This window comes from Megascapheus bottae, chromosome 4 (genome assembly GCF_031878675.1).
Source record: "Megascapheus bottae isolate mThoBot1 chromosome 4, mThoBot2.hap1, whole genome shotgun sequence".
Lineage (NCBI taxonomy): Eukaryota > Metazoa > Chordata > Mammalia > Rodentia > Geomyidae > Megascapheus > Megascapheus bottae.
In genome coordinates, this window is record NC_143512.1 from 38736119 (window position 1) to 38752178 (window position 16060).

General features: G+C 42.4%; 1 protein-coding gene across 1 annotated transcript; it reads left to right on the top strand.

Moving 5' to 3' along the window:
* The first annotated feature begins 27 nt into the window (after positions 1–27).
* Positions 28–12372, top strand: Ankrd34b (ankyrin repeat domain 34B). The gene is made up of 5 exons (XM_090331698.1): positions 28–230; positions 1180–1303; positions 2897–2994; positions 5467–5531; positions 9257–12372. The coding sequence occupies exon 5, from the start codon at positions 9286–9288 to the stop codon at positions 10828–10830; it is 1545 nt and encodes a 514-aa protein (XP_090187824.1). The 5' UTR covers positions 28–230; positions 1180–1303; positions 2897–2994; positions 5467–5531; positions 9257–9285; the 3' UTR covers positions 10831–12372.
* The last annotated feature ends 3688 nt before the right edge of the window (positions 12373–16060 follow it).

The window sequence follows — 16060 nt, forward strand, 5'->3', positions numbered from 1 at the left end:
AGGTGCGCGCCTCCCGGCTCCCACTCCAACGCTGCGCTTCGCAGCCGGCGACCGCCAGTCTCTGCCAAGCAGGGGCGGGAACCCGGAGGCATCTACCCGGATCCAAGGTCCACCGTGGTGCTGGAGATCAGAGCCCAGATCTCACAGAGCTCCAGGGGCCACCGGCAACCAGGGTGGGAGCAGCCCGGGGAGGCTGCAGGCGCCATCGCCAACTCGACAGCGCGTCCCAGGTCAGTGTGCCGCGCCGTTTCTGCCCGGTGCCACTTGGGGTGGGGTGGGGGGGGGAAACTTTGGGCGTACAGGGCGACTGCTGGGAGAAGGGCATCTAGGTAGGGCACAGCCCGGAGCCCCGCGACCGCCTGGCCTCCGGGCGCCCCGCTCGGTGCCACCGCTCAGGCCCTGGGCGTCCACACCTCCCGCGCATCCGGACACTGCAGATCCCTAGTGAGCGAGACCCGGCCGGCCGAGGGCCACCGAGCTGTAGCCCCCCAAAATATCCACCTCTGGCCCGCCACCCCGGGGCGCGTTCTGCTGGAGCCCTGTCCGCCCCTCCCTTCCGCCACCGTGCGCCTCCCGCAGTGCCCTCCCGCTCCGGGCTCCAGCCGCGGCTCGGGCATCCCGCTGGGATGCGGGCTCTGCCTCCTTGTGGGCCTCTCGGAGCGGACGGGGACGGGGGTGCAGGGTGTCGGCGCGCCGCGGGAGCGCGCGGGTCGGAGGGTCGGGCTGGACGCGCGCCTCCGCAGGTGCCAGGGCCGCTGGGCGGCGGGACGGGCGGGACGGGCGGGACGGGCCCCGAGGGCGGACTGGGGGGCTGCGGGCTGTTTGCGGCTGCGGGCTGTTGCAAGAAGAGCCCACGCGGGGGACTGGCGGCCCGGTGCCCGTGGCTCCAGGGCGCTTACATCTATGACATCGGAAAGCAGACCCCAGCTGGGACGTGCAAAGGTTCACCTGCCTCAGGATGAGTGCCATGGCTGTCCCCCCACCCCCACCCCAGGCGCGCCATTCCCAGGGGCCGCGTCCCCCAGGCGGGGACCGCTCGGCAGAGGCACGGAGCCGAACCAGTCTTCATGGAGGGCTTCTTGCCCTGGCGCGGAGAGGCGGCGGCGAAACGCGCACCCCACCCCCACCCGTGCCCCAGCACTGTCGCCCCAGTCACCTTGCTTTGCCCTTCTCTGACAGCACCTTGCTCTTGCTCCTTCCTGCTCTTGGAAAAAAACTGAGGAAACGACTGCGGGGGAGGGAAAGACGCCACCAGCCTCAGCAGCTTGGGAATCCACTCACCTTGGTTCCCAGAGACTGGGAGGTAGGTGCAGGTCTGTGGTGCTGTCTGCCTGCCTCTTCTCTTGCCTTGTATCTGCTGAAGAGGGAATCTATGGAAAGATGGTAGGGCATCCATTGCCCTGGGGCCCGACCTAAAGGCCTGAGGAAGCTAGAAGATAGCTGTGTACCAACAGCAAAGTGTACCAACTCCTCTCTCCCTCAGGAAAGAGTATTTCGTAGGAGCCAGGAGCAGGGAAGTGCATGCACGCTTGCTGGCCAGTTGTCCGGTTCCCAGACGCTCTCAGGTGCAGCAATCTCAGGTGCAGCCTTTGCCCCGGCCTTGTACCTCTCCTGGCTGTAGAGCTTGTGGCCGACAGGTTTGCATCATTTCAAGTACAGCTGGTCTCTACCTCCTGGCCTTGTACTGCCCATTTGGACTCGGGGGGGGGGGGTTTGTCAAGCCTGAGCAGATTAGCAAACCTTCAATCCAGGTCAGTTCCAACTCGATGTGAAGTCTCCCCTTAACTCTTCTTTGGGATATGACAAATGACCTTGCCCTTCTCTTCAGTGCACAAGTTAAGCATCAACCATCCTGGAGGGTGGTGTGTGTGTGTGTGTGTGTGTGTGTGTGTGTGTGTGTGTGTGTGTGTGTGTGTGTGAAGATGGAGACAACCCTATGTAAGCTGGACAGAGGTTGGCTGCAGATAGGACAAGAATGAGGAATCTGTTTATCAGGCTTATGTGATTCTTAGGATGGAGAAGCTGATGATGTATTAAATTTGGCTTCTCATTGTCAGACCCCACCAGCCCTGAGGGCTTACATAGGCAGGAACGTATTTGCTGATTTATATTTAGAAACTGAATTCCTAAGTATTTTGGTTTTGTAAAATATTCACAATCACTTGTTATAAAGTAGATAGCTCAGGTTCCTAATGGCCCTACCACAGAGTACAGAATGCCAGTGACTGGGGACAGGGGGAAGGACTGAATTCTGAGCTTCAAGCCCATTTGTGATGCCCCCCCACCCCTGTTCCCACCCTTCCCTACCATCAACAAACAACTTATTTTATGGGGGGGTCATGGCTCCTCCTTAGAGATATATTAAAGGCAGAAAGGGGAAAATGCCCCTAATTTCTTAATGAAAGGAAACCTGAGAAGGGAGGGGGATGGGGAGGAAAAAAATATAACCGCATGAAAAGTCCTGCCTCTCATCTCCAAGATGACTTTCAAAGCACTTCAGCCCACATCTCACTACCATGTTACGTATCACACAGAAGGTGCCCATCTGAGACAGGAGGTGTTAAGGTAAAATACAAATTTGCACAAACCCCTGGCAAACCTTACCTTTTCCTCCCCAGCCTCCTCACCTGCACAAAACAGGGGCCATGTGAGTGACCAGGCCCTCCCCGCTCTCCAGCAAGCACTCACTGCTGGTCAGACTCTGTGAACAGACACATATTCAGTTGCTGTGCAAAGGATCCACTCCAGATGTTTTGACAAACTCATAATCAGTGAAATGCGATAAACTGAACACTGTAAGGATTTCTTAACAAGGAATTAAAAAACTAGATTCCAAATGTGCGTAACAAATCTTTGGTGTTTATATGAGTCTGAATAGCTTTGATTTCTTTGGTAGGAACTGACAGCTGGTTGGTTAAAAAAAAAAAAAAACAACTCATCCAAGGGGAGAGAAGAGATAAAAGTAAACTATGAAGTCTGGAATCATGTTTTCAGGTAATTTTCTATTTCTGTTTGGAGTGGGTGTCTGCTTCAAAGGGTACGTGTTGTTATGGTTAGAACTGGTTCATTTACCAACAGATATTTTTACTGGGGTACAAAGTTCTAAATGCAATGTTTTTTGTTGTTGTTGTTTGTTTGTGGGTCATGGGTGTTGTCTCTGAGCTCTTCAGCTCAGAGTTACAGTCTTACCCATTGATTCACAGCTCCATTTCCCATTTTCTAGTGATTAATGGGAGATGAGATTCTCACATTCTTTAGTACCCGGGCTGGCTTTGAACCTTGATCCTCAGATCTCAGCCTCCTGAGTAGCGAGGATTAAAGGCGTGAGCCACCATGGCTGGCTAAATGCAATGTTTTTAATATTTTTTTTCTGGCTCCCTGTCTCCTAGTAGCAGGGCAGAGCCAGGAATCCTACCATTCAGCCTACAGGCTCTTATGCAACATTCTATCTCCAAGTTTGGAGTCTTTCTGATCCATTTGTCCAGAGAATCAATCTCTGTTAATGATTAATATCTTAATTAATAATTAAGATCTTATAATGATGCTGAATAATAGTTTTAGGAAAATGCATATACATAAAGGACATGTTCTTTCAATTGCCTATTTACTAAATTCCATGCATGCTTTATAAACCATTATTAAAGATTCTAAAATTTTTTTCAACATTTTAGCTGTTGCTTAAATAGGCTATAGATTTGAGATGTGATAAAAATAAAAGAAAGCCAAATGTTAAGATACATTGACAATAAAATAGTGAGTAGAAAGTACAACAGAAAAATGTCTCCTTCTGATATTGTATGATTTCATTTCTGCACTTGCATGGAATGAGCATTATACAACTGTCATTACTCAGGGGATGGACTCAATTTGACAGCCTGAGATTTGACCAGGCATACTGTAAACCGCTAGTAAGTAGGAGAATCACGATTGAAATCTAGCTCTATCTGGTTTTGAACAATTCCAGTTGAATCATGTATACACACACATATATATATATATATACACATATATATGTATATATATATATATGAAAGGGGTGCCTGAGCCTCAGAATTGTCTGAAAGCTACATGTAACAAGGGTGGATCAGACTCTAATATGACAGCAGTTCTGGGATGGTTCTCACAGGAGCAGGATGAAAGAACTTTCAAGGCAGGAGAAGTGGTCATCATCAAACATAATGAAGAGTAAGTCAGACTTAAATGTCGGCACTTTTGATGTCTACTTGGATAAAGCAAGATAAAAGAACTACCTGAAGCCGAGAGTTTGGCCTAGTGGTAGAGTGCTTGCCTAGCATACATGAAGACCCAGGTTTGATTCCTTAGTACCACATACATAGAAAAAAAGCTGGAAGTGGTGCTGAGGCTCAAGTTGTAGAGCTCTAGCCTTGAGAAAATCCAAGGACAGTGCTCAGGCCCTGAGCTCAAGCCCAGGACTAGCAAAAACAAAAAACAAAACAAAACAAAAAAACCTACCTGAAAGAGGATGAAGGACTGAAGACCCAGGAAATACTCCAGTAAGGCATGGATTTCACAGCAAACACTAGGAAACCATACATGTTTTATACCTTTGGAGGATAAAGTGGTTGACAACTTTTATCTTGGCAACTTTTACTGTTTAAGCAATGACAGAATTGCTATACTAAGTGGAACAACCCAAATGGCTGCAATAGTCATCACAGCAGAGTGATGAGTGTCTATAGTCCCAGCTATTCAGTATGCTAAGCCAGGAAGATTGCTGTATCCCAGGACAAATCTGACAACATAACAAGGCACTGTCGGTTAAAACATAACAAAATAAAGAAGAAATAAAAAACCTCATGCCAGCATGTTTTCTAGGTAACCCTCCTGGCCTCATACACATGGTATCTAGTTAGGATAGTGCTAAACTTCTCAGAGGATCTAGAGCCCACAGCATTCTCCTTTCCAGAGGACTCAGAGGGCCTATGGAAAATGACAGAATGATCCCAGGGCATCCTGTCCAAGTATCCTGACTACAATACCAGACTCAGGCATGCCAGTCACCAGCACCTTGCCAGCTAGCTTTTTTCCTCAGAGCTTCGTGATTCCAGCAAGTGCCCAGGTTTAGTGTTGTAGAGAAGATCCTTTACATAAGTCTGCTGTCTTGCCAAAAAGTTCTTCTAAGACAAGTTATAGGGATTTCCAAATAATAGAAACTACAGGAGGTTATAATATTCAAGTTCTTGTAACATGTTCTTATTTGAATATCTGTTTTCAAATGCTTTCATCCAAGTTTTTATTTTTACTTGTGTGTGCATGTGTGTTTTGATTGGAAGTATATCTCTTGGATTTCAGTTACCAAGTGGTTTCTGTATTTGCTATTATGTTCCACCTTACTCCCTCAAATTTCTTAGCCATATCAAAGTCTGTTGTATGTGAATAAGTGCTAAGAGGTTTCTTTTGTACTCGTTGTCTCACATGGGCTCTTTTCAAATGCTTTGTTTCCAGACTAGAGCTCTGAGTTGGAACCAGTTTATCAACAGATTCTGAATCCCTGCCTTCCTGCATTGCTGGTATGTTTAGCTCTGGAATATGACGATGGGAGGGCATAAGATCTAGGCATTCACTGTCACTGTGTTAGGGACATGCTTATTGGAAAGTTGGCCTTCGATTGCGCATCATGCATGATAACCAAGTTAGAGATGCACATTTCTTTTTGGAGTAGCACCTTTCAGGAACTCACCCACAGTACTCAAATTAAATATTTAGGCATAAATACTGTCTGTAATACTATTTGTTGTGTGTGGCTACTTAGGAGACTGTGCTTTAAAGCTAGTCCCTGCAGAAAAGTTCATGAGACTATGCCTCAACATAACCAGCAAAAAAGCAGGCCTTGGGACATGGCTGAAGTGGTAGAGTGCCAGCTGAATAAGCAAACTGAGCATACACAGTCCCTGAGTTCAAATTCCACTATGATAATAATCATAATCATAATCACCAAACTCAATACATTTTTGTACATGTACAAATACAAATAAAATTTATTATGAATAAATTCTAATAATGGTATATGTTCACATATGCTCTTTTCTTACACAAGTTCTATTTTGGAATAAATAAATTAGAGTAGTATTTTTTAATATATTTTTATTGTAATTAATAAAAGGGTTACATGATATTTGCCAGATAGAAGGTGCATTAATTCACTTACATTGATACCCTTTCATATGTCATATGTCTTAGTACCCATTACTAGAGTAGTATTATATGGAAGACCATGTAATATATATATATATATATATATATAAAGTAAAATATATATACTATTTTTTTTGTTAGTTGTGGGGCTTGAACTCTGGGCCTGGGCGTTGTCCCTGAGCTCTTTAGTTCAAGGCTACTGCCCTGCCCCTTGAGCCACAGCAACACTTCCAGTTTTCTAGTGGTTAATTGGTGATAAGAGTGTCACAGACTTTAGTGCCCCGTCTGTCTTTGAACCGCAATCCTTAGATCTCTGCCTCCTGAGTACCTAGGATTACAGGCGTGAGCCACTGCACCCAACTGGAATATAGACTATTTAAAGAATAGAAAGCAAACACTCTTTTTTTTTTTTTATTGCCAGTCCTGGGCTTGGACTCAGGGCCTGAGCACTGTCCTTGGGTTCTTTTTCTCAAGGCTCTACCACTTGAGCCTCAGCACCATTTCTTGCTTTTTTTCTATGTATGTGGTACCAAGGAATCAAACCCAGGTCTTCGTGCATGCTACACAAGCACTCTACCACTAGGCCAAACTCCCGGTCCCATCGAACACTCTTACATATACTGTCTAAGTTGAGAGATAGAACATTATGTGAAACTCAGTATCCCTCCAAGTTCATATTGTTCTCCTGAGCCCCAACCTTTCCCTTTTGATTTTTCTACCCATAAATTATCCCTAAATAGCATAATTACTTAACTGGTAAAAAGCACAAAAGAGACAAATGAAGAATGCTTAACATCCCTGAACCCTAACGAGAGACCCTCAAGATCAGAAGTGAGTCCCAGAATGCAAAGGGAGAGGACACTTCCATCCCTGGCCTGCGCCCAAGACTTCTCTTAGGTAGTCAGAGCAGGGTAAACGAGGACAGCAGAAGTGAATACCATGAGCCTACACACATAACAGGGCAAGGAAACTGTCTATTCATAGCCAAAGAACTGGGTTTGAAAAGATGATGAGAGTCGCAGAACCTGCACATGAGGCTTCACCTGCAATCATTATTGTGACATGTGAGCTCAATACCTTACATGTTTTCTCTTAGGCAGGTCCTAGTCTTTTCTTTTTTGCCAGTCTTGGGCTTGAACTCAGGGCCTGGGAACTATCCTTGAGCTTTCTCAAGGTTAGTGCTTCACTACTTGAGCCATAGCATCACTTCCACTTACACTTTTCTGTGTATATGGTACCAAGGAATCAAAACCAGGGCTTTGGGCATGTTAGGCAAGCACTCCACCACTAGGCCAAACTCCCAACGTAGGTCCTAGTCTTGAGAGAAGAATATAGCAGTTTGGGTTCAGGAAATAAGGTAGGATGCCAGTCATCTTGTACCATGGCTGGGGGAAGTGGGTTATGGGTCCTTTCAGGCAGTGGTCAGCAAACAAACAATCGCTTAGCCCATCCCTTCCTTCTTCCTCAGCTTTTGCTTAGGAAGAACAAAGAAGATGAGGGCATCTCTAGTCCCACTATTTCATCCTTTTCAGAGAACAAATCTATGTACATCTCTTGGGTTGGGAGAGGGCCTCTCACCTGCCTCTCAGGGATTGGCATTGGAAGAACTACCATGGTAGCACTTCTCAAACTTGCACATACCCAAATCACCCAAGGATCTAGGCAAAATGCAGGCTCTGATTCAGTGGCTCAGTGTTGGAACCCAAGATTGTTGGTTTTCATCTGCTTTCTGCTGCTGGCCCAAGGTAGAATAAATGCCAATCAGCAAGACCTCATTGCTTCTAACAGCTTTTCACTTGATCCTCTTTATCTTTGCTAAAGTCCTCACCCGACCCTCATCTCCGTTCTAAAACTTTCTGAGGCTGCAAATTTTGAGAATTCTGTACAGTGTATGAGTTTAGTTCCTAGCTTTTACCTTCACTGACATGAGGTACAACTTTCTTAGGTTGGCTTGTCTGGCTATCAAAATGTTGTTGCTGTTCTTTCTCCTTTTCTATTATTGTGGGCTGATAGCTTTTAAAATATTGTTTAGTTGCTGGACTTCAGTGACTCATAACTGTAATCCTAGCTACTCAGTAAGCTAAGTCCTGGGGATTGCAGTTCAAAGCCTGCCCAGGTAATTAAAGTTCATGAGACTGTTATTCCACCTAACAATCAAAAAGCCGGAAGTGGAGCTATTTCTCACAGGAAAAAACTAAGTATATTATCGTTTGATTTCAGAAAGTACTATGTTAATAGCGCAAAACCTAGATACATAAGGCCATATAGAATGAGGCTAAATGAAAGGATCTCCAGGATATGGAGCGCCTTAATGTACTATGTTATTTCTCTTGTCTGTTGTTGCCCTTTGGTTAATCTCATATTGCTACAGTTCTGACTTTCTGGCATATTGTATATATGTTTATTTGTTTATTTGAAACAGGAAAGGGAAGGGGAGAAAACAAGATGATTGGGAGGGGGAGAAGGGGAGGGAAATGGGCACAAAAATGAGAAGGGGATCAATATGATGAGAAGTAATGCTCCTACTATCTGGCGAATATAACTGTAATCCCTATATACATTATAATAAAAAAGTACTAGTATTTGATTGCCAAAACATAAATATTTGAGAAAATTTACATAATCAAATTACAATAACTAAAATTACTTGTTAGTTATAATTCCTTGAAGGTCATTACTATCCTGCATTTCTTCCCATTTTTTCCCCTTCCTCCCTCCCTCTCTCCTTCTCTCCTTCCTTCCTTCCTTCTTTCCTTTCTTAATTTTTTGTCAGTCCTGGGGCTTGAACTCAGGGCCTGGGCACTGTCCCTGACCTTCTTTTGCTTAAGGCTAGCCCTTTACTATTTGAGCCACAGCAGCTTTTTCTGTTTATGTGGTACTGAAGAATTGAACCCTTGCATGCTAGGCAAGCTCTCTCCCACTAAGCCATATTCCCAGCCTGCCTGTATTTCTTTTATTTTGCAACTCACCATGTTTCTCCGCAAGTATTAGTAGCATAGTTCATTTATGTCTGTATATTTCAGAAATTTTAAGTGGCAAAATAAAAATAAGTTGGGATGCTGGTTTGGGCTCACATTTTGGTCTTCATTTTCTTTAATAGCCAGGTATTGACTTCTCTGATTTTTGAGGATGGATGAAAGTACAGAAATTTCAAGTGATGGCAATTCCTTGATCAAAGCAGTCCATCAGAGCCGCCTTCGCCTCACCAGGCTTTTGCTGGAAGGAGGTGCCTACATCAATGAGAGCAATGACCGTGGGGAAACACCTCTGATGATTGCCTGTAGGACCAAACATGTGGATCACCAGAGTGTCAGTAAAGCCAAGATGGTTAAGTATCTGTTAGAGAACAATGCTGATCCCAACATCCAGGACAAATCTGGAAAGACAGCTCTGATGCATGCTTGCTTGGACAAAGCTGGTCCAGAAGTAGTTTCTTTGCTCCTCAAGAGTGGAGCTGACCTCAGCTTGCAAGACCATTCTGGTTACTCAGCTCTGGTGTATGCCATAAATGCAGAAGACAGAGAGACCCTGAATGTTCTCCTCAGTGCTTGCCAGGCAAAAGGGAAAGAGGTCATCATCATAACAACAGCAAAATCCCCCTCTGGGAGGCATACTACCCAACAGTACCTAAATATGCCTCCCGCAGATATGAATGGGTGTCCTTCCCCAGCCACCTGCACGACTCCATCGGAAATAGACATCAAAACAGCCTCATCGCCACTTTCACCCTCTTCTGAAACTGACCTGACGTTTTTTGGCTTTAAAGATCGGGAGCCCTCCAAAAGCAGTGATGACACCTGGGACCCTGGCTCTCCTGTAAGGAAGCCAGCAATGGCCCCAAATGGGCCCAAGCTATCCCAGAACCCAGGCTGGATCAAGACCACACCATCATTAAAGCACCAAAATAGAGTGGCCTCCTTGCAAGAAGAGCTCCAAGATATTACTCCAGAGGAAGAATTATCCTACAAAACCAATGCACTGGCACTTTCCAAGAGATTTATCACTAGACACCAAAGCATTGATGTAAAAGACACTGCACATTTATTCAGAGCCTTTGATCAAGCCAATTCAAGAAAGATGTCCTATGATGAAATAAACTTCCAATCTTTGTTTCCAGAAGGAAATCAGCCATGTATCGAAATCCCTGTTGACCAGGACCCAGATGCAAACCAGACAGTATTTGCCTCCACCTTGAAAAGTATAGTTCAGAAAAGAAACTCTGGAGCTAATCATTACAGCTCTGATTCTCAGCTCTCAGAGGGTACTGCCCCTCCAACTGGAGAAGATGGCAAAACATTTTCAGGAAAGAAAAAGATCTTCTCACCATCTCCTTCCCTGTTGTCAGGATCCAAAGAATTGCTGGAGAATATCCCACCAGCTTCCTTGAGCAGGAGAAATCATGCAATTCTAGAAAGGCGTGGTTCTGGGGCTTTTTCTTTTGATCATAGTTTCATGCAGAACAGACCCGGGTTTCTGCCACCCTTAAATGTAAATCCTCACCCTCCCATTGCAGATAGCAATGTCAGCAACAAGATTTGCAGCCTTCTGTCTTGTGGTCAAAAAGTGCTTATGCCAACCGTTCCTATTTTCCCTAAAGAATTCAAAAGCAAAAAAATGTTGTTAAGGAGACAATCATTGCAGACAGAACAAATTAAACAATTAGTAAATTTTTAAGAGGTGGCTAAAAACACAAATGTCAATATCAGAAAAACAGACTTGAAGATGAAATCTTAAGTCCCTCTCCTTTTAAGATATGTAATTGGTTAGGCTCCATGGTGAGTTGGATCAAAATATAATGTGTTTCATATTAGGCACTGTGAGCACACAAATAATACAGAGTTTCAGCTAAAAGAATTCTCTCAAACAAACTGAAGGTGTTTTTCCCCTCAAAATCTCCCTGTGGTTTGTTTTCTATTGAAAGAAAAATTGGTAAAGAAAGATGGTCATTTATATTAGAGAAATTTGTTTTGAAATTTTAGATTGGCTTAAAATGTTATGAGAACATAATGTTCTCAAGTCAATGATTTATAAAATGTTATCTCAAGTTGACCACAAATTAAAAGTTGTAATTGTCCATAGTGCCAAAGGCATAAAATAGAACACTGATAGCTACACAATATTTTGACATCAATACATTTAAGCCACAAAATATAAATTCTTTAAAAATATTGACCGCAGGTAGGCAACAATCTAACTTTAAAAGGTCAATCACTTGTCATTAGAATGGACAGCCATTAATCTTGCAACCAGATAAACCAAGATTGAACTGGTAGGTCAGAGTCATAAAGTACTAATTGTCTGTTGATTTCTGGGCTACCTTTTACATTTAATTTAATTTAAATGTTATTTTTAAATCATATTATTATTATTTTGCCAGTTCCGGACTTGAGCTCAGGGCCTGAGCAGTGTCCTTGGACTTTTCTCAAGGCTAGAGCTTTACCACTTTAGCCTCAGCAACACTTCTGGCTTTTTTTCTATGTATGTGGTACCTAGGAATTGAACCCAGGTCTTCATGCATGCTAGGCAAGCACTCTTACCATTAGGCCAAACTCCCAGCCCTAAATCATATTATCTTTAAGTAGTTGTACAAAAGAGTTACTATTCAACCTGTTAGTTTATATGAACAATGCATCTTGATCAATGTCACCCCTTTTCTTTTTCCCTAATGCCTGCCAGTCTAACCCCTCTCTTCAGTTTTCCTAGTTTCATATAACATGCATTATGACTTCATTCCTACCCCCTTTCCTTTCTTCATTCATCTACTTCATTTTTTCATATATTTTTATTGTAATTAATAGAAGGGTTACATTATATTCACCAGATAGAAGGTACTTCATAAATATTGATACCCTTTCGCATGTCATGGTCCCCATTTCCCTCCCCCCCGCACATCTTGATTTCTCCCTTTCCTTCTCTTATTTCAAATAACCAATTAAGCATATATAAAATATTCTACTTCATTTTTAAAAAAATTATTTTCTGTTGTTCATGGGGCTTGACCTCAGGGCCTGGGTGTTGTCTCTGAGCTTTTTCACTCAAGGGTAGCATTGTACCACTTGAGCCACAGCTCTACTTCTAGCTTTATTGTTAATTGACCTTTCTGCCCAGGCTGGCTTTACACCATGATCCTCAGATCTTAGCCTTGTGAGTAGCTAGGATTACAGGTGTGAACCACTGGCACCTGGCTTCCATTTTTTTGTTTTTTTTTTTTGTTTTTTTTTTAACAAATTTACCATGTAATGGTACCTTACGGAATTTTCCTTCCTCCATGTTTTTTTTTAATGTGTGTGTGTGCTAGTACTGGGGCTTAAATTTAAGGCCCTGAACTTGCCCTTATTTGTTATACTCAAGACTGGCACTGTACCGTGTGAGTCATATCTTCTAGCTTTTTGGAGATTAATTGAAGATAAGAGTCTCTCAGATTTGTCTGCTGAGGCTATCTTCAAATCTTGACCTTCAGATTTCAGCTTCCTGAGTAGAATTACAATTATGAGCCACCAACACCTGGCTTCATCCATATCTTTTCATTCCTATTATTTTTGGAATTATCACATATCTTTCCAATAACAAGATAATACAAAATTTAAAAGGCATCCCTTTTCACTTATTATTCCTGTTTTCCTAAAAGAAGTAATCAAAATAGAAGAACTTAAAAAAAGAAAAAGTTTGGGATTTATCATAAATGGAAACTACATGCTTGCTTCATTTTAAAAGAAAAATTATTAGATTAGATTAGCTAAAATTATAAAAAGTCAGTATAAATGTAATCCTAAAGTGTATTAAGCATTCAATCAGTATTAATATCTTTTTATTTGATATGTAGTTATTAGACATTCATACAATAAGGATAAAGATAATTTCCTTAGTGTGACATTCCAATCACCTTAGTATTCTAGCACCTGTGAATAACTTCTAACAAATGCTACTAGTATAAAATATTCAAAAACTAAGTGATCTTCATGGCTTCCAAGTATGGTGTTTCTACAAAGACTTCTTATTTCAGTCTAGCAGCTCTAAAAGATCAAATCAAACTAAAAATATAAAGGTATTAACCTGCTAATTGTCACAGACAACTTTATTTGCATTCTAGAAATAGAGAAAAGAGCCTAATGAGAGAAAAGAGCTCTTCTCAGTAATGTCATATAAGCAAGCCGTTGTGTACATAGTAATTATTTACTTACTGTGACTTTTATTTTAAAAAGTAATCAGAGGTTTTTCCAATGTTTTGACAAAGCATTCATTACATTAGAAATATTTTTTTTATTCAGAACTTAAAATTATACCTGATGTTTATAAGTAGCTAACTGCTTTTTGCAAGTTTTAATATCAAGTAAAGTACTTGACTTCATATTGTAAGGATATAGTTTGGAAAACATGTATAGATTAGTTCATAAAGAAGACAGTACCAATAAAGGTTTAAAAAATCATTTTGACTATTGCTGATTATTTTTTATTTTATTTCTTAGATGCTGAGAGCGAAGATTTGAATATAATTTAAAGAGAAATTATGCCACATTTGTTACTTTAAAGGAATAGTTACTGGGCACCAGTCTGTCTTACTTGTAATCCTAGCTATTCAGGAGGCTGAGATCTGAGGATTGAGGTAAAAGGCCAGATCAGGCATGGAAGTCTGTGAAGAGTCTTATCTGTAATTAACTACCAGAAAACTGAAGTGGTGCTGTGGCTCAAGTGGTAGAGCACCAGTCTTGAGCTGAAGAGCTAGGGACAATGCCCAGGCCCAGAGTTCAAGCCCCATAATGGACAAAAAAACAAAAACAAAAACAAAAGACTTGCTAGCAACCTATTTTCAGTGTCAAGATTGTTGCAATCTGGTTGTAAGGCCGTTCTATAGGACTTTACACTCCATTAAGTTAATCATATTGTTAACATGTTAAAAGCTGAATTGTGGATGTTTGTAACAGAACCGTGTGTGTGTTTGATCTGGTCTTACACTAAACTATAACATAATTTTTTAAAATTTTTATTTCATTTTATTTTTTGCCAGTCCTGGGCTTGGGCTTGGGGCCTGAGCACTGTCCTTGGACTTTCTCAAGGCTAGAGTTCTACCACTTGAGCCACAGTACCACTTCCAGCTTTTTTCTATGTATGTGGTACCAAGGAATTGAACTGGGATCTTCGTGTATGCTAGGCAAGCACTCTACCACTAGGCCAAACTCCCAGCCCAACTTATAACTCTTAACTTCAAACTCAACAGTATGATTTAACTGCAGTGAAACTTCATTTACTCCTATTATAGGTACCATTTTTTGTTACTGGAAACCAAGATTTCCACTGTAGCAGGCATCATTTAGAGATGAGCTTTATATATTAATACTTCTAGATTCTTCTGGTTGAAAAAAAATGGTTTGCTATGGTTTGACAATGGAATGTCCCTACATGGTCAGGAGGGTGCTTGGTCCTCAGCTGGTGGCTCTGTTTTGGGAGGTTCTGGAGACTTTAGGAGGTGGAACCGAGCTGGAGGAAATCAGTCCCTTGTAGGGGGGAGGTTGAGGGTAATTTTGTACCTGGTCCCTTTTCCCCTTAGATTCTCCCCTTTGCATCCTGTACCTAGTGAAGTGAAGAAGCTCATCCATCCCTAGCTTCTCATGAAGATAAACAACTATGGACAGAACCCTCTAAAACCATTAGCCAAAATAAATTCTTCCTTCTGAAAGGTGTTTTGTCACAGTCACAAAAAATAACAACATATTGTTGAAACCAGGCTTTTGAATTTCAGGAGTTCAATAGCTATAATGCTACCTTTGTTTTTATGAAGAAAGGAGGCAACTACTAGCTTTGATATACAACAGCAACCACACTCAGCACAGCTCACCTGAGTTAGTCTGCTGGGCACTGCCAGAGAGCAGAAGGGAGAGGAAAGGTAACCCTCCTTGAAAGCCACATGCTGGGTATTGTCTTTCTGATCACAGTGCTGGGTGGGTAGTCCTGGTGTTTAAGATTATCACATAATTTAAATATGTAGTCAAATATAGTTAACTATTTTGGAGAGAAGGATAGTTAATTTTCAAGAAACTGGCATGATTAAATGAAAAACAAAACATTTTTCTTAACAGTAGTAGGTTAAGACCAATGTCAAATAGATAGAGCTTTCCATTTTTCTTTGTAACGTGGTATGAGGTAGCAATATCAATGAAACAGTAGGGGAAAATAAAGCTATGCCTGACCTTGTTCTGATCCTATTTGGGCTCAGTGACTTTATCTGACCAGCTGTCACCCAAGCTAAGAAACTCCTGCCATCACAACCCATTTTATATTTTCCCAAAAGATAACCTTTCTCTCCTCAAAATGGTGCCACAGCTCCATCCATGACTAAGAGGAAAGGTACGAGTGTGTGTGTGAGTGTGATGGAGCTTGAACTCCGCCTGGGCACTGTCCCTGAGCTCCACAGCTCAAGGTTACCATCCTACCCCTGGGTTTGGGTGTTTTTCCTGAGCTCTTTAACTCAAGTGTACCACCCTAGCCCACACCTTTTCTAGAGGTTCATTAGAGATAAGAATATCAGGCCCTTTTGTGCCCAGCTGGCTTTGAACTTTGATCCTCAGATCTCAGCCTCAGGATTACAGGCGTGAGTCTTCACGACTGGTTAGGTATGAATTTTAGTGTGGAAATCTATCCCCTGATTTGTAGTCAGGTACCTCACACTTTGTTCTGATCATGTCAATACCAAGGCTCCTTCTGACATGGCTGGTGTACCTCTTCTGCCTGCAAGGCTTCTCCTCCACAATGCACCTGGTGGGTCTGATTCTCCTTTCACAGTTCAGTGTTTCCTCCCTGCTTATCACTGCTTGTGTGACGATTAAGTAGGGATTATGTTTTCCCCCAGCATAGTCATTCAAATTTACTATCCAACCGAATAAATTTTATAATTCTCTTTGTTTTTGTT